The 23,042-nt window shown below is 42.5% G+C and overlaps 1 protein-coding gene across 1 annotated transcript in view; it reads right to left on the bottom strand.

The window, feature by feature from the left end:
• Nucleotides 1-23,042, bottom strand: part of CNTN1 (contactin 1) — a 253,887-nt gene that overhangs the window by 40,386 nt on the left and 190,459 nt on the right. Inside the window, exons 13-18 of the mRNA XM_068170206.1 lie at nt 22,847-22,997; nt 21,840-21,967; nt 19,264-19,439; nt 7,153-7,273; nt 6,302-6,460; nt 2,326-2,475 (exon numbers count right to left, since the gene is read on the bottom strand). Coding sequence (XP_068026307.1) covers nt 2,326-2,475; nt 6,302-6,460; nt 7,153-7,273; nt 19,264-19,439; nt 21,840-21,967; nt 22,847-22,997 — 885 coding nt within the window. The remainder of the gene's footprint in view (nt 1-2,325; nt 2,476-6,301; nt 6,461-7,152; nt 7,274-19,263; nt 19,440-21,839; nt 21,968-22,846; nt 22,998-23,042) is intronic.

The raw sequence follows: 23,042 nt of genomic DNA, 5'->3' as shown, positions 1-23,042 counted from the left end.
CCTTCTCTACTCCAGCTTGAACAGTCCCAACTCCCTCAGTCTGTCCTCATAGGAGAAGTGCTCCAGCCCTCTAATCATCTTCATAGCCACATTCCAGCACCTCCAGATCCTTCTTGTAATGGGGGCTCCAGAGCTTGTCACTTGTCACTAGCTCACCTGTCTCCTTTCTAAGGGAGCCCACACCATCCCTAGTCTTCTTTTTACCATTAATATACCTATAGATATTTTTACTGTTCCCCTTGGTCTCCCTGGCTAGATTTAATTCTAACTGAGCTTTAGCTTTTCTAACCAGGTCTCTTGCTGCTTGGTCAGCTTTTTTACATGCCTCCCATTCTACCTGTCCTTCCTTCCACTCCTTATACAGTTTCTTTTTGTGTGACAGTGTGTCCAGGAGCTCCTTGCTCATCTATGCAGGTCTCCTAGCATTCTTTCCTGCTTTCCTCTTTGTGGGTAGGAAGAAGGTGATCCTTGAACACTGACCAGCTGTTGTGGGCCCCTCTTCCCTCTAGGGCTTTGTCCCATGATACTTTGGCCAGCAGATGCCTGAAGTGATCAAAGTCTGCGTGCCTGACATCCAGGATTGTAAGCCTGGGATACATCCTCCTAGTTGCCCTGAGGATCTTAAACTCTACTGTTTCATGGTCACTGCAGCCAAGGTTATCCCTGAGCCTCACACTGGTCACCAGCCCTTCCCTATCGGTGAGAACCATGCCCAGCATCGCAGCTTTTCTTGCTGGTTCCTCTACCATTTGGTAGAGGAACATCCTGGAATTAGATTTAGATTCCTGGGCCTTCAAATACAGCTGCTGACCCCTAAAACAGATGATCCTAATAGTCATTTTCATAGGCAGTAACTTCCTTTTACTTTAGCATTAAAGTTCTGTGGTTTTGCCCCTTACCTGTCCAGATTAGTTTTACCAATCAGTTTCTCCTTTCTCCCTGATTAACAAATTTTTTACTGGCCCACATGTGGGTCTTTTTGTATAAAGATTTTCAAATTTGCAATTCAAATACGTTAATTTCAAAATACTAACTAATCAAACAATGCCCTGGCAGGCATACTTTGCACTTTGGTTTTGCATTTCTCCTTTCAAAGCTCAAGCTATAGGAAAACAACTGTAAATACAACTAGGTTGCTCCTGGGTTCTAATATGTGTGAAGCAGGATATAGTGGTACACAGGCTTTGTTTGAAATGGTCTTCTTGCTGTGATACATTAACTCCAAGCACACTACTGTTATCTCCTTTGTACAGTCAAACCAGAATGCATTATCTGGAACAATAAGATCTAATTCCTCATTTGAGTGAGGAATGAATTTTAAAAAGGGTATGTCTGAGCCTAAAGGATATCCTTAAATATGCTCTGAGATTTAAACATTTGGCAATTAGACTGATAAGGGCATATGTTCTGTTGGATAATGTCACAGCTTTGACATGGAATAAGGACACAAGAACAAACCTTCAATCAGAAAAAAAGCCATTATCCAGCATAACACACACCCTATCATGGACTCTTACGCTAGAATACAAAGCAAACAGCAAATGTTTTCCTTGTTAAACACATGTGGTCTTCCTGAAGTAAAGGCCCAAGAATGGGGATACATTTACACACAACATACAGTGAGGGATCTCTGAAAGTTACAGTGTGACACTGTTTCAGCAATGGAGGCAGACTGGCAATTTCTATCCTTTCCTGTCTGCTTTGATGATACTACAAGCCCTATGAGGAGAGGCTGAGGGAGCTGGGATTGTTTAGCCTGGAGAAGAGGAGGCTCATGGGTGACCTCATTGCCCTCTACAACTACCTGAAGGGTGGTTGTAGACAGGAAGGGGTTGGTCTCTTCTCCCAGGCAACCAGCACCAGAACGAGGGGACACAGTCTCAAGCTGCACCAGGGGAGGTTTAGACTCGAGGTGAGGAGGAAGTTCTTCACCAAGCGAGTCATTCGGCATTGGAACGGGCTGCCCAGGGAGGTGGTGGAGTCATCGACCCTGGAGGCGTTCAAGGGGAGATTGGACGTGGCACTTGGTGCCATGGTCTAGTCATGGGGTCTGTGTTGATAGGTTGGACTCGATGATCCCCGAGGTCCTTTCCAGCCTAAGTGATACTGTGACTGTGATACTGTGATACATCTGGACAGTTTGGCATTTGCTTACTAAAATCTGTAGTAGTGTGTTGATAAAAATATGCATATTATAAATTGCTTGACCTTTGTTTTCCCCCAAATACCACTTCCCCCTTACCCCCCCAAATTAGAAGCCAGACTCATTAAAAATGTGAAAATTAAGAAGTACATTAAAACAGCTGACACTTTCTGTTTACGTACGAGCGCCTTCAGTTCGGATTCTCTGTGACGGCATGCTGGGCTCTCCTGTCCCCAGGGTGTTTGTGGCTATTATTCGGAACTCATACTCCATCCATGGAATTAAATCTATCACAGTAGCAGATTCCATATTTCCTTCAATGTCTGCTGGATCTGAAAAACAGGGTAAGAAATGGCTTTAAACCCCAGAGTTTTTACAATAAGGTTAGCAAGTCTAGCAAAGCCACCACTATGCTGCAACAATACACATCCCACTGGAGGACACCATGTTCACGGGATCGCAGGATGCTAGGGCTTGAAAAGGACCTCTGGAGATCTTCAGGTCCAATCCCCCTGCCAGAGCAGGACCATTTAATCGAGCACAGTTCAGGAAAGTCTCCAGAGAAGACGACTCCACAACCTCTCTAGACAGCCTGTTCCAGTGCTCTGTGACCCTTACAGTAAAGAAGTTCTTCCTCATGTTGAGGTGGAACTTACTGTGCTGTAGTTCACATGGGCACCTGGTCACCACTCCCCCTCATCCTTAGTGAAATCCAGTACCTAGGGGTACTGGTTAAGAGTAGGCGGAACATGAGCCAGCACTGTGCCAAGAAGGCCAGTGACATACTGGCCTGTATCCGGAACAGTGTGGCCAGCAGGAGCAGGGAGCTCATTCTGCCTCTGTACTCAGCACTGGTTAGGCCACACCTTGAGGACTGTGTCCACTTCTGGGCCCCCCAGTTTAGGAAAGATGCTGACTTGCTGGAACGTGTCCAGAGAAAGGCAACAAAGCTGGGGACGGGTTTTGAGCACAAGCCCTATGAGGAGAGGCTGAGGGAGCTGAGGTTGCTTAGCCTGGAGAAGAGGAGGCTCAGGGGAGACCTTATTGCTCTCTACAACTACCTGAAGGCAGGTTGTAGCCAGGTGGGGGTTGGTCTCTTCTCCCAGGCAACCAGCACCAGAACAAGAGGACATAGTCTCAAGCTGTGCCAGGGGAGGTTTAGGCTGGATGTTAGGAAGAAGATCTTCACAGAAAGAGTGATTGGGCATTGGAATGTGCTGCCCAGGGAGGTGGTGGGAGTCACCATCACTGGAGGTGTTTAGGAAGAGACTGAATGGTGTCCTTGGTGCCATGGTTTAGTTGATTAGATAGTGCTGGATGATAGGTTGGACTTGATGATCTCAAAGGTCTTTTCTAACCTGGTTAATTCTATATTATTCTAATTCTATCCTATTCTAAATTACTCTTCTGTCCACTCAAACAGAACCATTGTAAACCTCTTATGGCATCGAAACCTGCGCTCGTTTCAATCTCTCCATTTAAATGCTATTGTGCCACAAATTCCCAGAATAATTTTGAATACCCACAGTGAGAATGTGATCCCCTTAACTGGGAAGAGCAATGTAAATGTAAACAACAAATTACCTAACCCATTCATACACGTTTCCATACTGTGGAGGTGAATACACTTCTTTCACAAAATACACTTGACATTATGCAACCTGAGATGAATGATTTGTTTTTGGAATGACAGTAGCAGCAATAACAACAACAACATTTCCACAGTGCAATGCCAAAGTAAATTTGTTGGTTTTTTCACACTTTGTAAATTAGCACCATTTAATGACAGCCTTAACACTGACAAGAAATCAGTTTGGACTATTCATCATTCTTTCATTTGAAAGTGAACACGGAGCCAAACTGGGAGGAGTCCAGAAATCAAGTAAGAGCTTGCAGCGGTGCCAGTGATGGTTAGTATGGTGTTTGGTTGGTTTTTTTGAAGGAATCATCTATTAATCAAAATTATTGAGTGTGTTTCAAATGAAAAAGCAATGGTTTTGAAAATACTGGAAGAGTTCATTTCAACTTTTCAAACATGAGTAATTTATATCTTTCCTGCTAGCCTCTTAGTAAAAGAATTGAAAAGAATCTAGATTCCTCTGTTCCACTCAAAGTGTGAAACATGCTACAGGGTAAGACTGAAAGTCTGACTGCATGTCTCAATGACTATCTCACTAATTCTGTGAAGCATCACTTGAGATGGAGATGTGCATCTCATCATGCCTGTAACATTGCAAACAGGGTGTCTTCCTGAAAAGTGAGGGAGATGGGTTCAAGTGTCTGCTCTGAACCAGGCAAAGCCAAGATCTGAATCCAACACTTGTATCTCCTATCCTGACATAAACGTGAAGGCTGGTATAGAAGGATCCTTCCTCCTGTGTATACTGTCAGTTACTTGAACAGCTCTAATTTCTACATTAATCATTTTTTTAAAGTTCAAAGATATCTATTCCAGAGAAACAATTAAATAAGATGTAAGATGCAGCAAACTACTTCAACTTAAGTCATATACTAGTGCTGGCTATTGGAGGCAATTATATACAGTAGAGCTACATATATTCTTGAATAAAAGGTAGTAGGACTAGTATTTTTAACTTTTCCTCTAAAAATGTAACAGATTTTCACATCAATATGTCAGTTGGGATGGCATTTAACAAGTCTAAGTGCCGGGTGCTGCACTTTGGCCACAGCAACCCCATGCAGAGCTATAGGCTGGGGTCAGAGCTCCCAAACAGAGAGGGACCTGGGGGTGCTGATTGACAGCTGCCTAAGCATGAGCCAGCAGTGTGCCAGCACTGTGCCAAGAAGGCCAATGGCATCCTGGCCTGCATTAGGAATAGTGTGGCCAGCAGGAGCAGGGAAGTCATTGTGCCCCTGTACTCTGCTTTGGTTAGGCCACACCTTGAGTACTGTGTCCAGTTCTGGGCCCCTCAGTTTAAGAAGGACATTGAGACACTTGAACGTGTCCAGAGCAGGGCAACAAGGCTGGGGAGAGGCCTTGAGCACAGCCCTGTGAGAAGAGGCTTAGGGAGCTGGGATTCTTTAGCCTGGAGAAGAGAAGCTCAGGGGTGACCTCATTGCCCTCTACAACTACCTGAAAGGTGGTTGTAGCCAGGAAGGGGTTGTTCTCTTCTCCCAGGCAACCAGCACCAGAACAAGAGGACACAGTCTCAAGCTGCGCCAGGGGAGGTTTAGACTTGAGGTGAGGAGAAAGTTCTTCACCGAGCAAGTTGTTCGTCATTGGAATGGGCTGCCCAGGGAGGTGGTGGAGTCACCGTCCCTGGAGGCATTCAAGAGGAGATTGGACGTGGCACTTGGTGCCATGGTCTAGTCCTGAGGTCTGTGTTGATAGGTTGGACTCAATGATCCTCAAGGTCTCTTCCAGCCTTAGTGATACTGTGAAAAAAAGCCTATTTCTTAATCATTTATCTCTGTAGTTTCAAAGAACAACTTAAACGAAAGGCAATAGCTGAAACTATTATCTTAGTATTTAGAAATGCTGAGTATGTGATGCCCTAATTCCACAGAAAAGCACTTAAGTTACATTTTATTATAGTAGCATAATGAATTCAACTGATAGGACAATTCTGCATAGCTTGTGGCAATGCTTTCTTTCACAAAGCATTCAAAGATATGTTAAAAATATTTTCATAACTGCACTTATTTTCATAATGCACTTACATTAAATCTTGCAAAGAAATATCCATTCATATGCCCTGTGTTCAGGTAGGTGCCTCCTCAATTGCACTAATGTGGCACAATGATGACATCCAGTGGTTAGAAGGATAATCTTGGCTACGTTTTCTCTAGGGGTGCCAGTTTTACCACAACTACAATTTTACCCATCTTATGGCATAACAATTACAGACACTTGTTGGTTGTCCAAATTAACCTGTAAATATTTTTTTAATGATTCTAGAAGTTTCAAGCAACAAGAGGCAAAACCCAGGTGAAAACGCTGGCTGGTTCTTTGACATATTTCTTGACATGCAGTTCAGGCTCTCCAAATGCTGAGAACAAACCTGACAGAACTCAAACCCTATAGGAGACAATAACAGCATCCCAGGCTTCCTTTTATTGTGGCTGTTTAACCAAGCTTACTAACAACCAAATACTTTAAAACCCATCGTCTTTCATTACTTCAGGAATTACTCTTACCTGTTTTGGCATCTTTCCACTCTTCAGATAGAAAGGTTTTTGACTGGATAGTGTATTTAGAAATAGGGCTATGATTGTCTGTTCCACGACTCCAGGTAAGTGCTACAGCAGTGTCTCTAATGTCTTCTACTCTTATACCTCCAGGAGGGCCTGGAGGACCTGGGAAAGAAAAAGATTTATAGTTCAATTCACAGATTAAATATTCTAAAAAACTCTTTCCTATTGGTGTTTAACAGATACAAGGCTTTTGAGCCTCACTTTCTACTTCAGAACTGACTGAAAATGCATATATATATTTTCATACTCTAAATGCACTTGGACCTAATAAATACCAACTGAAACTTTGCTATTTTCTGAAAGTAGCAATACTGAGATTTTCTTAAGTGAAAAAATACTTTGAAACTGCTGCTAACCATTTTCAAACAGTGGGCTCAGAGTAGGAAAAAATACACACTATCTTCCTTCCGAAATTCCACCTAATGATCACCTTCTTGGCAGTCCACCTTTAATCTACACTTCTGCTTGTGCCATGCTGGACTTGACTGCAATTTATATGTAAAAACCTTGTAACTTACATGTGAGAAAAATCATACCCTGAAAGATATTTGTATAGACCTCTTCTGAAAAAGCCATGTGCCAGGAAATGCTAGGGAGAATATACACTCACTTAGACCTCGAAATACCTGGAATAGAATCAGCATCCTGAGTAGACTCTAAAGACTTAGCTTGTTCATGCACTTCTCATTTTACTTTCTGCAATTTCTTGAGAAGAAACATTCTAAACTATCAGAAACACTCTGCTTATCTAGATGAAAACCAGCCACATTTCTGTCTTACCTGGAGAAGCTTACCTCTTACCACAAGGTCAGCTGAAGCTGAGGAGTTGTCCACAATCGTCTGAGCAGTGCACGTGTACCTCCCCGCGTGCCGCAGCTGAACGTTTTTAATGAGCAGCTCGCCATTGGACTTAATCTGTCACAAAGACAGCACTCAGTGAATGTAGCTGGTAAACACCCTGTACAGCAGTGTGATACATGACTATACAGCCCACCTAACTAGACACACAGTGCTCGCTGTTTCTGAACAGCAAGTACTTACTTCAAGAGCAGATCACTCACAAAGCTATGTCTGATTTATACGACAGCTGCCGAAATTGCCCTTTTGCCTGAGGCTCTGCTGCTCTTTACTGGACATGAGAAAAATAGACATCTTAGCCAGTATTTTGTGGGGTTTTGTTTGTTTGTTTACTTTTGATTTTTTTGTTTTGTTTGCTTTACAACATCTCCCTTTCACTTTTTGAGTCCCCCTATCTGAATATTAAATTTAGTCATGTAATGTTTTCATAAAGAGCAGTTAGATGATTTTTCTGCACCCTTACTTCCTCTGCTTTTAATGCATGTTTGTAACATGTCATGGAGTCCTATTAACAGCAGGATACTGTTTGGCTCTTCCTTTAAAAGCTAAAGCAGTACAAACTTCTTTTATTGCCAACTGGCTACAATCAAAGCCCAAATACAGATGCACCAAAGAGTTACTAATCTGCGGCAGTTGCAAAGAAACAGTAACATCCAACGTGTGTCACAGGTCCTCAGAGGAAGGACCACCCCAGTTCTCTGCAGTGATGTTGGGTGATGGACAGGATGATGGCAGTAACTGTAATCCCCACAGTAGGAGCCTGGGCTGTTTGGGCTCTAGGCTGGCTCTGAACTAGGATGGTCCAGGGTGCCCCCTTCTTTTAGCAACCTAGGATGGGATGTAGTCCCAGGGTCCACACAGATGGGCCAGTGAGGCCTCAGTTTGTGGTGATGAGGTTCCTGTCTTGCCAGCCACACTATCTCACCAGCTCAGTCCACCCTGATGCCTGGTGAAGTAGGAGCTCCAAAGAAGCAATTTACTTCCTGTTCAATGAGGCTCATACCCTCAGCATCATTATTACAGACCCCAGTATTTCCTTAACACTTATCACCAATATGAGACTATTGGGAAAATATATAGCTGTGTTTTCAGATTGTTGTAAGATCCACTATCTGCTGCTTCCTGTTGCAGTACAGATAAGCAAATGTGGCAGCTACTGTCCTTTACACAAGAACTTCTGGGATGTGTGCAGAGCACATGATTCCCTAGCTGATGAATGACACGCTGCAAAGAAGAAAACAACATTCCATGTGTGCCAGAACAACATCCTGCACGAGGCAGACCGTTCAGACATCCTGGTACCTTTTGTAGGAGAATATTTCTAGCTTGTATATGGGGCTAGATTCTACCAGTTAAATGAAAGAAAGGAGTATTTAAACAGCTACTTTGGGCAACAGAGCAACTGGGTGGGGGTAGGGATGCTGTAGACCTCTTCTGTTAAGGTCTTCTGGGATTTCTTCTGTTAAGGACACTCTTAAGACTGTAATGCTGGGAATTCTGCAATGCTGTAATAAAGGACTTTGGAGATTCTCTACTCTCTGCATTTCTGGAATTCCATTATGGAGCAATAATGGGGCTCATGCTTCATTTGTCTCCCAAGGGCCTTCCTGAATTGGGGGTTACTACAGGCAAATAGTGAAATATTTTTACCCTATGACACCTCTGTGAACCCACTGAGTAACGAGATGTGCCCCTGCAAAACAAGTAGAAGAGAAGGCTATATCCACCACAGGTATTCTCAATGAAAAACACATTTCATGTTAAGGAAGGGATCTGTACAAATGTTTAAAAACAGTATCAGAGTATCACAGTATAACTAAGGTTGGAAGAGACCTCGAGGATCATCAAGTCCAACCTATCAACACAGACCCCATGACTAGACCATGGCACCAAGTGCCACGTCCAATCTCCTCTTGAACACCTCAATGGTACATAAAAAAGAAAAAAAAAAGAAATGGCTAAATATTTAGCTGTGAGATTCAGTGCCATCATGGAAGATTCTAGGGAAAAACAAAGACCTTCAATCCAATCTCAAATATTAGGGGCTGTGATTAGTGTCTCTGCATCTAGACATTCTGAATCAGTAAGATAAAGCCATGTCATACAGTTCTGTTTCCCAGTTGAAAAGAAGAGGGGGGAAATAGGCCGCACCTTGAGTACTGTGTCCAGTTCTGGGCCCCTCAGTTTAAGAAGGACATCGAAACACTTGAACATGTCCAGAGAAGGGCAACAAGGCAGGTGAGAGGCCTTGAACACAAGCCCTATGAGGAGAGGCTGAGGGAGCTGGGATTGTTTAGCCTGGAGAAGAGGAGGCTCAGGGGAGACCTCATTGCCCTCTAAAACTACCTGAAAGGTGGTTGTAGCCGGGAAGGGGTTGGTCTCTTCTCCCAGGCAACCAGCACCAGAACAAGGGGACACAGTCTCAAGCTGCGCCAGGGGAGGTTTAGACTCGAGGTGAGGAGAAAGTTCTTCACCTAGCAAGTCGTTCATCATTGGAATGTGCTGCCCAGGGAGGTGGTGGAGTCACCGTCCCTGGAGACGTTCAAGAGGGGATTGGATGTGGCACTTGGTGCCATGGTCTAGTCATGGGGTCTGTGTTGATAGGTTGGACTCGATGATTCTCGAGGTCTCTTCCAACCTTAGTTATATTGTGATACTATGATACTGTGAAATAAGTTAAATCTTTTCCAAATGCTCTTAAACTAGCATGCCAGTTTAAAGTCTATATTTGGGGGAGATTAAAATAGCCAGATAAAACGATCCCTGTCCTTTCCAAACCCGAGGGAGGATTTTGGATGCCAGCTGGCAAAATTCTGGTGACAAAAAAATTCAGCACAAGCCGACATCTGCTAACAGATTTCTTCGTTCCAGTGCAAGAATTCACCTCTCAGAAATTACTGAAGTAACCTGATGATTGGATAAAAGGAGAAGCGTGCACACATGAAACAAACTGCTTAAGTCTGGCTAGTGCTACTTCAGCTGATTGACTCTTTATTTATTTAGAATAAACCAGACCAGGTTGGAAGAGACCTTCAAGATCATCGCGTCCAACCCATCAACCAATCCAACCCACCTAAACAACTAACCCATGGCACCAAGCACCCCATCAAGTCTCCTCCTGAACACCTCCAATGATGGCGACTCCACCACCTCCTTGGGCAGCCCATTCCAATGGGCAATCACTCTCTCTGTATACTCAGAGGGTCAGGAAAGAAATGCAGGTTACACCGTGTCTTTTCAGTTGTTGAGTGAGACAAGTGTTGTTAGCAATAGTCAAACAGATGTTGGGTCAGTGAACCACACAGTATTCTCAACACTTTTTAGCTTTTTAATTTTTATTATTTATTTATTATTGACCATTTCTCTTGTAGTTGTTATTAAATATGTGCATGTATATGTATTTCCCCCATACTTTTCACTCAAGACTAATAATACAGGGCTTTTAATTTGATCTGCCAAAGTGCATGCAGGGTACAGAGATGAGGTGAATCTGTGCAGGTGGCCCCCTCTGAAAATCTGTGGGGCTTACTCCACAAGCAAACAATGTCTGGCTGCCTGAATAACCATATGCAAGTCTATTTTATCTCCAGTGGGCTCAGCAACACTGTCGATGGCTTTCAGAAAGAAAAATCAATGGGTGTCAGTATTTCTGCGGGAGCAGCAAGGGCAGCTACCTGCCTCTCTGTCCTTCAAAATATTGTAACAAAGAAAGAGAAGTTAACACTCCTTCAGTTTTCAGTTCCAGGGTTTGCTTTTGTGCTTTGGGGGTCTGTGTGGTTTTTTGTGTGGGGTGGGGTTTGCTCGTTTATTCTTATTCTTTATTTGAGTGCTCTGTCTAAACCTTTGCTATATTAGCACTAAATGTCATTCTAGAAAGAACAACACTATGAATCTCATCACTGTTTGCACTCTAATCTGCAAAGAAACATAAGCAAAAATTGAGCAAAGCAATGAGGTTTAGCAAAATTGCATAAAATTAGAATTATGATAATCCTATTATTAATTCAATAACAAATGATTAGAAATTCATAACAGACATTAATAATTGCTAGCTAACTAGCAGTCTTAGTACACATCAATTCCTATGTTAGCAGTTTAATTAAAAACCTTTATTATATTTATTAATGATGTGCTCTAACATTACTTGCCCTAACATCAATTTCCCACATGGAAACTTGGTCTTAAAATCTAAATGATGAAAAACAGATGGGAAAATATAACATAATTTAGAAGACAACCAACAGACATATGCTGCATCTTGCTGGTTTAGAAGCTCTCCTGGAGCAAGGTTTTATGCAGTTGATGATGAAGCCTTCCATGCTTCAGAAGCAGCCCAAGTTCTTGGTGGTAAAAGAAGAGCTTACAAAGCAAATAAAGAGCATGGGCATCAGCAAATTCTGTCCACAAATTAGATATGAATGCACTGTGTGCTTTCATTCAAAAACCTCAACTTGGATGAGTTTAAGAATGCCTTCCTTAACTCAGAGAATACTGAATCACAAACTGGAAATAGTGATGCCAATACTCAGGGATGTTCCAAGAGTGGCTCACCACCCAGTTATTTACCAAGTTTCAAGCAAAAGCCTTCATCATATGAGGCCTATATTTATGCTTTAATAGCATTGTATGTCCTATTTCATAGTGAAATTCACTGTTCTCTTGATAGTGCACTAAATTACTGAAAGCCATCAGCACATGCCCTTTTGTGATCTAAAACAATTTGTAGGTATCTAGGCTTTTGACTGAAAGCAGCATCTGCTGCTGTTGTTGGGACCTCCGAGGCAATAAAGGAACTTATGATACTATGAAGCTAACAAGTCCTTTGCAGTAATAAAACTAACCTGGTAGAAACAGAAAAACCTGGTATGCAGGGACAGTATTTGTTTTTATTTATTCAGGTTCACAAAGGATACATCTGAGCTTCAGAGGTATTTAATACACAATAGAGATAAGAGGATTGGTAAGAGCTGATGTAGAAAAGATGGGGTTCTTGGTGATGAGATCAGTTTTTCCAAAGATAGCAATAATTTTAAACGTCTTTCCTTATTGTCTATACCTAAAACTAACAATCCTGAGTTCTCATGAATTTTGTTTCTGCCAGTGGAGGACCTGATGGCACAAGTAGAACAGATAACCCAACAGCTATTGTTAATGTAGATGTGATTATAGCTGCTTTCCTCATATTGAGATCTGCAATGACATGGCGACAACATCACCAGTGCAGGTCTATTATATCAATCCTATTCACAGGAGAGCTTATCTCACTTTGTTTTGTAAGCCACAGATGGCATGAAAAGTTATGGGTAAACAAAAAACCCAGCAGCATAATAATGACAGTAACTAAAGAATCTCTTCCTTCAGTGAACTATATTTATATGTAAAGGAAGTACAGTGTTAATTCTACCCCTGACCTGTGGGTTGGGAAATATTTCCAATGAATACAGTATTCTTCCCCATTCAGCATACCACTGAGAATGCCTGAGGACACTGTGCTTTGTACTAGCATCCCTGTGGTAGCATTCCCTGTTATTTCATTCCCAACACCAGAAAAACCCTAGGTACTTGGTTCACTTATGCTTATGGATTACAATTTTATGGCTGATAAGGAAAATTCACAATTAACTGTTAACTACAATTCTCTGAGTACTGCTCACACCTGGCTTTCTCAGCTCCTGCTGCCTAACTAGAGATGGATTTTGGTACTTTGTAAAGTCTCACAAACACAGATTTACAGTCAATTTATTTTGCTGTGTATTTTTTTTTACTTCTGGTGTATCTTGATTCTTGGAACAGACTACAGCTTTTTGTGCTAGAAATAGCACTGTGGATTAATAACAGGTTTCCTCAAAGGCTTCTGTCAGAACTAACTGCTCACTGGCTTCACCCTCAGTACTATGTCTTCTGCTTGCTTTCCCCTCCTGGCTCTTAACCACCGACTCCAAGCATTTCATTCCATGCTCATTACATTACTGTTAAAGCCTAGCCTATAAATTTTACCCCAAACCTAGCCAAAATATGCTATTTCCAACTCACGCATGGCTAAAGCATGTCTGTAAGAAACATACTGAGATGAGGCCTTCGGAGACTTCTGTGATTCTTTTCCAGGAAAATCAGTAGCCCAGCCTGTTACTTGCCCATGCTACATAAACCTGCCCCCTCAGAGAGAAAAATTTTTTCCTCATGTTTACACAGAACTTTCTGCACCTCAACTTCTACCCACTGGCCCTTGTTCTGTCACTGGGCATCACTGAGAAGAGCCTGGTCTCAGGCAGGGTCTCAGATTCACTGATACTGTTTAAGACAATAAACAATGTAGCTAGTACAGGAATACTGATGATATGGAAAATATTTTAGAGTCTATACATGGCTGTATGTGATCAAGATTACTGCAACCTATGTTTGGACTCTTCCTAAGTGTAAGTACAAGTTTCTGACTTGAACCAGTTTAATTATAAAAGCTTTAAGCTTGCAAAAGACCCCTAGGACCAAATTCAATAATGATCATGGAGATCCTCTTTGTGACTATCCAGATTGCTCCAAAAGCACTAAAAAGTTACATAGTTTCATTTTAAAGAGAAATGTTGTAATAAATGTAGTATACTTATTTGAATATAAAATAAGTCAGGTTTTCAGTCTTTATGCATTTAGAATAGAACAGAACAGGATAGGATAGGATAGGATAGGATAGGATAGGATAGGATAGGATAGGATAGGATAGGATAGGATAGGATAGGATAGGATAGGATAGGATAGGATAGGATAGGATAGGATAGGATAGGATAGGATAGGATAGACCAGACCAGACCAGACCAGACCAGGTTGGAAGAGACCTTCAAGATCATCGCATCCAACCTATCATCCAACACCACCCAACCAACTAACCCATGCAACCAAGCACCCTGTCATGTCTCCTCCTGAACACCTCCAGCGATGGCGATTCCACCACCTCCCCGGGCAGCCCATTCCAATGGGCAATCACTCTCTCTGTGTAAAACTTCCTCCTGACCTCCAGCCTAAACCTCCCCTGGTGCAGCCTGAGACTGTGTCCTCTTGTTCTGGTGCTGGCTGCCTTGGAGAAGAGACCAACCTCTGCCTGTCTATAACCCCCCTTCAGGTAGTTGTAGAGAGTAATAAGGTCACCCCTGAGTCTCCTCTTCTCCAGGCTAAGCAGCCCCAGCTCCCTCAGCCTCTCCTCATAGGGCTTGATTCTATGATTCTATGTAGTCATGAGGTCTTGGGTGACAGGTTGGACTTGATGATCTTTGAGGTCTTTTCCAACCTTATTGATTTCTATGATTCTACATGACAAAAAGTAGATCCATGAAATAAAATGCCTGAACATTAGCTTTCCAGACTACCTGAAGTGCTGTATCTCTATGGGACTTGAAACAAAGCGTTAATGTTTGGTTCCTCGATCGGAGATGCAATCATTAAGTCAAAAATCACTGAATTTAATAGTAAGATTTTAAAGACTCCACTTGACACTTTGAAAACTACCCAATTAATATATATATTTTTTTTTCAGGGTAAATATTGTTGTCACAGGAAATCAAAACAGCAATGGGAAATTTTCTTTTGTTAAATAAGTACTAATGTAATGCAAAATAGTGTTGCCCTCAGGAAATGATAGAGACACCAAAGCTGCTATTAAAAAAAGAAGACTTATGCAGGCATTTACATGAATGCCATTAGCATTCCATTATGTGCATGTGACAACAATATTATTTGGAGAATTGAAATACTGTGGTTGTGTCAAGTTTCAGCATGTCGATACGCTTTGTCACATAAATTAATAGCAGTATCATCAGGAAGGCAGAGGAGCACCCTTCATCAACAGGAAATTATAGCACAGAGAGCATGCATAACATATTTTAATATTCATAATGGAATATTTCTTCTTTTGTGTTTGTGAGTTTGGCAGCATGGGACTCCACTGCTTCTAGCCCAGCAGTTAGGGTTGCTGCTGTCTAATGCACAGCTCACCCCTTTGCCTCTGAGAAAGCCTGAACAAACGTGCCACCCAGTGACTTGAGCTCAGAATTGCTAGAGAGATTGAAGCAGTAGGCAGGAGAAAATCCCTCACACAGGAAGGAGAAAATCCCTTATTGCAAGAATATGATACGAAATGAAGCATAAATGTTGGAAGTACAAGTCCCAGAGTTATGTCTTATATAAATATTTGTATTGAATTTGCTAATATTCTGCACTTTTCATTACTTAAGTGATAAGCTGCTGAATAACTACAAACTGCAGTTCCAGATTTCAATTGCAGTCTGTCCACTTTGTCCTGAGTGAGAAAAACTGATGGAATAGGAAGAAAGATTACCTGCACTTGCTTTACATTTGAAAGCACACAAATGAGGTTCAGGAATGCAAAACAAGAAGCTGCTCCTGCTTCAGTCATTTCTACCAATATTGATCAAATGCAAAGAGAGAACAACAGACAAAACAATATCCCTCAGGAAGATGGGAGTTACAGACTGACAAATAAGTTAATTGATATTTGGATCTAAACTACTGCCTAAAGGCAGCCCATTTCTGGGTCTAAACCACAGCAGTTACTCTATAACCCTATGACCCCTCCCCAGCAGAGAAAGGGAGAAGACCCACAGACTAAAATAAAAATGGATTTAATGCTGATACCACTATCAAGACAAGATATATAGAGCTATAAACAGCCCAGCAAAGCAACAGTCATGATATGCAGGAAGGAAGCCCTCAAGAACAGCAGATGACTAAGGACCCTAACAGGAAGCCCTCACAGAAAGCTCTCCTCAGTAACCCTGTATAGGACTTGTTTACATACTGAAAAAGAGCACTGTGACTTCTCAGAGACATTTACAACTCAGCAAATGAGCAGGCTGAAGCAACTCTGACTTTTGAAAGGACTGGATTGCTCCAAATTAGACTAAAATAGTTGCCTCAAAGAGAAGGCAAACAGATAGTGATCCATGGAAAATCAAGTAACACTGCCAGCCTAGGAGAAAGACTCTGCAAGAGGCACTGTTACATGATATGTAATTTTGGACATGAGGTTGAAGGTGAAAATAGCCCCTGGTGCTCCCAAACACTGCAGGCACCACTAGCAACCTTTCCTCTTCACATCTGCAGTACCTAAATGCAAGGATTTTTGTATAATGGAAACCCAGTACAATAGAATAAATATGTACATATTTATTTTTACTTTGCCTCAAGTTTTACTAGCAGAACAGAATGTCTGCCAGACAGCTGGCCTGCAGAGCTGGCAGAAGGAGCCAGGGAGCAGCATAGTTTTTCTCTGTTCCAGAATGGGGTAGTTGGGAGATCTGCTCCGCCGCTTCGATCCCCACAAGTCCATGGGACCAGATGGGATCCATCCTAGGGTGCTGAGAGAGCTGGCAGAGGAGCTGGCCAAGCTGCTCTCCATCATTTTTCAACAGTCCTGGCTGACTGGAGAGGTCCCAAAAGACTGGAAGCTGGCCAACGTGGTGCCCATCCGTAAGAAGGGCCGGTTGGATGAACCAGGGAATTATAGGCCTGTCAGCCTGACCTCAGTGCCAGGCAAGATTATGGAACAGGTCATCTTGGGTGCAATCACACAGCACTGACAGGATGGCCAAGGGATCAGGCCCAGCCAGCATGGATTTAGGAAGGGCAGGTCCTGCCTGACCAACCTGATCTTCTTCTATGACCAGGTAACCTGCCTGGTGGATGTGGGGAGGCCTGTGGATATAGTTTACCTGGACCTCAGCAAGGCCTTTGACACCGTCCCCCATAGCAAACTGCTGGCCAAGCTGTCAGCCCATGGCTTGGACAGGAGCACACTGCGATGGGTTAGGAACTGGCTGGAGGGCTGAGCCCAGAGAGTTGTGGTGAATGGTGCCACATCCAGCTGGCAGCCAGTGAGTAGTGGTGTGCCCCAAGGATCAGTGCTGGGCCCTGTGCTCTTTAACATCTTTATTGATGATCTGGATGAGGGGATTGAGTCCATCATCAGTCAATTTGCTGATGACACCAAGCTGGGGGCAAGAGTTGATCTGCTGGAGGGTAGAGAGGCTCTGCAGAGAGACCTCGACAGGCTGGACAGATGGGCAGAGTCCAAGGGCATGAGATTTAACACATCCAAGTGCCGGCTTCTGCACATTGGCCACAGCAACCCCATGCAGTGCTACAGGCTGGGGTCAGAGTGGCTAGAGAGCAGCCAGGCAGAGAGGGACCTGGGGGTGCTGGTTGATGGTAGGCTGAACATGAGCCTGCAGTGTTCCCAGGCAGCCAAGAGGGCCAATGGCATCCTGGCCTGCATCAGGAACAGTGTGGCCAGCAGGAACATGGAGGTCATTCTGTCCCTGTACACTGCACTGGTTAGGCCACACCTCGAGTACTGTGTCCAGTTCTGGGCCCCTCAGTTTGGGAAGGATGTTGACTTGCTGGAACGAGTCCAGAGAAGGGCAACAAAGTTGGTGAGGGGCTTGGAACACAAGCCCTATGAGGAGAGACTGAGGGAGCTGGGGTTGCTTAGCCTGGAGAGGAGGAGACTCAGGGGTGACCTTATTGCTCTCTACAACTACCTGAAGGGGGGTTGTAGACAGGCAGGAGTTGGTCTCTTCTCCCAGGCAACCAGTACCAGAACAAGAAGACACAGTCTTAGGCTGCGCCAGGGGAGGTTTAGGCTGGAGGTTAGGAGGAAGTTTTACACAGAGAGAGTGATTGCTCATTGGAATGGGCTGCCTGAGGAGGTGGTGGAGTCACCATCACTGGAGGTGATCAGGAGGAGACTTGATAGGGCGTTTGGCTGCATAATTTAGTTGGTTGGGTGGTGTTGGATGATAGGCTGGACGTGATGATCTTGAAGGTCTCTTCCAACCTGGTCTGGTCTGGTCTATTCTATTCTATTCTATTTGTGAAGTTGACGTTGAGTATTAGGTAAAGGAGTGTGTCATTAGACATAAGAAGAAGGGATTTTTACTTGAGGTATTAATTTTGAATAAGCCTGATAAAAGACTGCAAAAAGATAACCACATGCAGACATGACAGATCTATGATTCCTCTCTGTGCCAAAATGAGCGTCTTTGTATTAACTTGTTTAGCTTTCACACAAAATTTTCTTGCTAAGCATTTACAGACTGTTTGACTCCTACCCACCATCTGGGCCCAGTCCTGTGCCAGGTTCCAGAAATATTGATGAGAAAAACATGGGAAAGCAAAAGTGAATGCACATGCACACTTTGTCAAAATGATTATGATCAGGCTACTTACTTAAGAGTTATGTTCACTATTCATCAGAGCTGGATTTAGCTGTGGTACAACATAATTATGTCAATTTAGGTATCTGATTTCAGGTATCTACCTGCAAGTGCACATATGCCCCTGTACTCTGCTTTGGTTAGGCCGCACCTTGAGTACTGTGTCCAGTTCTGGGCCCCTCAGTTTAAGAAGGACATCGAAACACTTGAACGTGTCCAGAGAAGGGCAACAAGGCTGGTGAGAGGCCTTGAACACAAGCCCTATGAGGAGAGGCTGAGGGAGCTGGGATTGTTTAGCCTGGAGAAGAGGAGGCTCAGGGGGGACCTCATTGCCCTCTACAACTACCTGAAGGGTGGTTGTGGCCGGGAAGGGGTTGGTCTCTTCTCCCAGGCAACCAGCACCAGAACAAGAGGACACAGTCTCAAGCTGCGCCAGGGGAGGTTTAGACTCGAGGTGAGGAGGAAGTTCTTCACCGAGCGAGTCATTCGTCATTGGAATGGGTTGCCCAGGGAGGTGGTGGAGTCACCATCCCTGGAGGTGTTCAAGAGGAGATTGGACGTGGCACTTGGTGCCATGGTCTAGTCATGGGGTCTGTGTTGATAGGTTGGACTCGATCCTCGAGGTCCTTTCCAACCTAAGTTATATTGTGATACTGTGACATGCCTGCAAGATGTCTAAATTTTAACTTGATTTCATGTTCTTAGCATACTGCATATTTCTATACCTGAACAAATACAATAGAAAAAGTAAACCAGAAAAGACAGGTACTCACAATAGAGAAAACCAGACCTTCATGTATTAAATAAGGACCTACAGCATCTTACCATGACATTCCTTTCGTAATGCTCGTGCTCTTTCTCAAAATCTATTACGAAGCCGTTTAGAGACCAAATGAATGTCAGGTCTAAAGTGGGATCATGGGATGCAATGCACTGCATGGTAGCATTCTCTCCAACGGTGACATCAACATTCAGGGGAGCTAAAGTAATCCGTGTAGCTTCTGTGAAGTTAACAGCAAACATGGAAAATTGCAATGAATAAATGCTTATTCAAATGCAAGCTCAGCTCTATAACTGTTTGATTATTTATTAAATCATTCTCTCAAGCTCTACTTTACATGATATTCATACAGCTATGTTTCAAAAGACCAAAGGAAAGCTTTTACAACTGAAATGACTCATTTCTCTGTAGCTTTCCCCTGAAAATGGCTTTTTCAGTCTCTGAATCACATGACTATTTGAAGCTGTTTTTATTCATTGACTATACCTATCTAAGGTAGAAAGAAGACAGATGATGACTCTTATGTGATTTGTGTTGCATTTCTGGTTTTAATTATAATACTTCTTATGTTTTAAAACCTGCCTCCAACAAACAGGAAGTTCTACTCCGTTGTCAGTCTGTCAGACTTCCATTAGAGCAATGCAGGGACTATCTACTGAGAAACAATCTAACATATACACAACAAACAATGCAAATAGTTATGTGTGGAAAGGAAGAGAAAATAAAAGCAAAGGAAGAAACGTAAATATTCTCCATCAGTGTCTCTTACTACTATAGAAACAAAACCAGAGTTCTCATGGTACTTGCTAGGGGTCTTGCCACATGCACCAAACTCATATAGCGAATGAACAACATTGTTTTGGAGGGGATTGATTGGATCACTGACACTTGAACCTTTTCTTTTAAATATCAGCATACAGCAAAAAGAGAGAGTATCTTCCTTATGCCACGACATGGAGTGTCTTTCCCATCAATGAGAGTGGGAATAGGGTACCAAACATCTGGAAGACAACAGCCATATGAGAAGAGCTTGCTACCAGTTAAGACCAAGTAGTGGGGACACATTATCCAAAATGCAAAAACAGTTTCTAAATATGTCATCTGCCCCTTCTGTTCCTGCTGTGATGCAAGGGAGATGACTTAGTCTTTTGGATGAATCAGAGCAGAATTGTCTGAAATACTCTAATTATTTTTTACCTAGTTTAGTGTAGGAAGAGGTTGTTTTCAGATAAGTTTGGGGGGCTATAGGGAAGATTTGCCTTTGCTCAAATTAGAGAAAGCTGTGTTTTGTCTTTGACTCTGAAAAGAATGTAAACACCTTGTAACTGAAGGAGAGAAACTAGGCAGAATTTGGTTGGATGTGTTAAAATATTGTTTTGTTATTTCAACCTACTGTATGCCTTAATTACATGTATGCCAGAAGAAAATATCCAATTAAGATGTGACACATGTGCCTTCTGATAGACTAAATAACTTTGCTGTATAACATAGTAAAGGCCTTCGCCTGCTTACATCTTGTCCTGGAAGCATTGCTCTGGGTAATTAGAACATCTATATAACAACAAAAGGAAGCAGTGCAACGAGAAGAATGAAACATCTATATTATAACAGTTCAGAAGGTTTAAAAATCACTGACTTGAGTGTTTCACTGTGCAGACTGAATCCTGATTTTAGAATGTATGATATGACTATTAATGGATTGGATATTTATTGACAGAACCAATCAAAGTAATTCAATGCCTGAGAGAAATATAATACTGCAGATGATAAAAAATATCTCCAAACATTAAGCAAATTGAATTAATTGAAACAAAGTCATAGAATTAATTTGGTATGATAACTTTTGCATAAATCAGCCACAAAACACACATGATTTGATTACACAGATAAATTCTAACATCAGTACATCAGTATTGTGGCATTGAGCTGCCTCACCCAGCATGATCTCTAGAACACACATTAAAAATGTGGTTGATACATGTTTCTTCTGCTGTCAGTAATATTTGATAGACACAGATGCTCATGCATGTCATTTTTCCTGTCTGTATTCTACAGCTATTTATTTATTTATCTTCATATTTTAAATAAACAGTTAAGGATATCAGTATTCAATCAATAAACACTAATACCCCATAAAGGAAGAGAATTTAACAGAGCAATCCTGTGGCTTTATGCCCTTGTCTCACAAACCTAATGTGTATTTCATTAACTGCAATGCAATCTGACTTGCTTACCCCATAAAAAGAAACAACAGAAAAGCCAAAAAGCTCAGGCAGTTCACTAAGAATCCTATTTCTCTGTTTGAGGCAAGGTCCCAGAATTACACCTTAGCCTGACCACTAAACTGCCAAATGGAATGTATCAAAATGTGCCAGTTTAGCAGATCAGATTTAATAATCTCTTAAGGAAAAATCAACCCTGAAGATTCACAGCCTGAGAAGTGGTGCAAATGTGCACAGTTTCTACTAAGCAATATTCTTTAAAAGCATCAATTCATTGTTTAATGAGCAATTAAATTAGAAAGGGAAGACACAAAATTATTTACAAAAGCAGGTCAAAAGAAGTGGTTTTGGGTTGAGGGATTCTGTCTGAAAGAAATGAATGCTGTTTAGAGGTTTACCTGTCATCTCTAGAACACCAGTGCTATTAGCTTTCCCTCGGTTGTTTTCTGCAAAACAGGTGTAGCGACCTTCATCCAGCTTTGTGACGTTGATAATTTCCAGGCTCCCATCATCCCAGATTCGTATGCTACAGCAAGTGCAAAAAACACATCAGCAGAGGTTAGATTTTTGTATTATGCCACAATGCTTTCAGTAGAAATGTAGTAAGTGAAAAGACTGACTACAAACGTCTCTTGGAAGTTCACACACAATCACAGAATCAATAAGGTTGGAAAAGACCTCAAAGATCATCACGTCCAACCTGTCACCACAGGCCTCATGCCTACTAGACCATGGCACCAAGTGCCACGTCCAATCCCCTCTTGAACACCTACAGAGATGGTGACTCCACCACCTCCCTGGGCAGCCCACTCCAATGCCTAACAACTCCCTCTGTGAAGAACTTTCTCCTCACCTCGAGCCTAAACTTCCCCTGGCACAGCTTGTTCTGGTGCTGGTTGCCTGGGAGAAGAGACCAACCGCCTCCTGGCCACAACCACCCTTCAGGTAGTTGTAGACAGCAATAAGGTCCCCCCCCTTGAGCCTCCTCTTCTCCAGGCTAAACAATCCCAGCTCCCTCTGCCTCTTCTCATAGGGCATCTAACTACTGTATTTATAAACACTGCTAGGAAAGAAATATTTCAATAGACTGTGGCATGATTAGATACCCCACACTGCTGGAGTGAGAGTACTTCTACTTGTTTATAGACATTCAAGTATGTTTCATGCCCTTGTGATCCTATTCAATTCTGAAATGCAAACAGCACCAAACAGACTGGCTAAAGTTAGATACCCTACTAGCTACTTGGAGCCACACTGCTACTGACTGGTTGGTGTATCATTTTCCTGAAGTTACACATTCTCCTGGCCCTGAAATCTGCAAAAGTGAGATCTAGACTAAAGGATAAATAGAAACCTAAGGCAGAATTTCTATGATTCGCAGTGTCTGCTAACTGCCAATACTGACCGGCTCCCATTTACAAGCAATTCTGTTCCTTTGCTCCATGAGAATTTTGGCTTTGGAGCAGCTTTAGGCTTGCATTCAATGATTACACGGCCTCCTTTAGCTGCTAGGATTTTCTTCTTCATAGGGTTCAGTTCAAAAGTAGGAGGTGAAGCTGAAAGCAAAAATTTACACAAGTACTGTTAGTGGATTTTCTGCA

Source organism: Melanerpes formicivorus, unplaced genomic scaffold (genome assembly GCF_026170545.1).
Source record: "Melanerpes formicivorus ecotype bairdi unplaced genomic scaffold, bMelFor1.0.p_v2 SCAF_3, whole genome shotgun sequence".
Taxonomy (NCBI): domain Eukaryota; kingdom Metazoa; phylum Chordata; class Aves; order Piciformes; family Picidae; genus Melanerpes; species Melanerpes formicivorus.
This window is presented reverse-complemented; position numbering and strand designations above follow the sequence as displayed.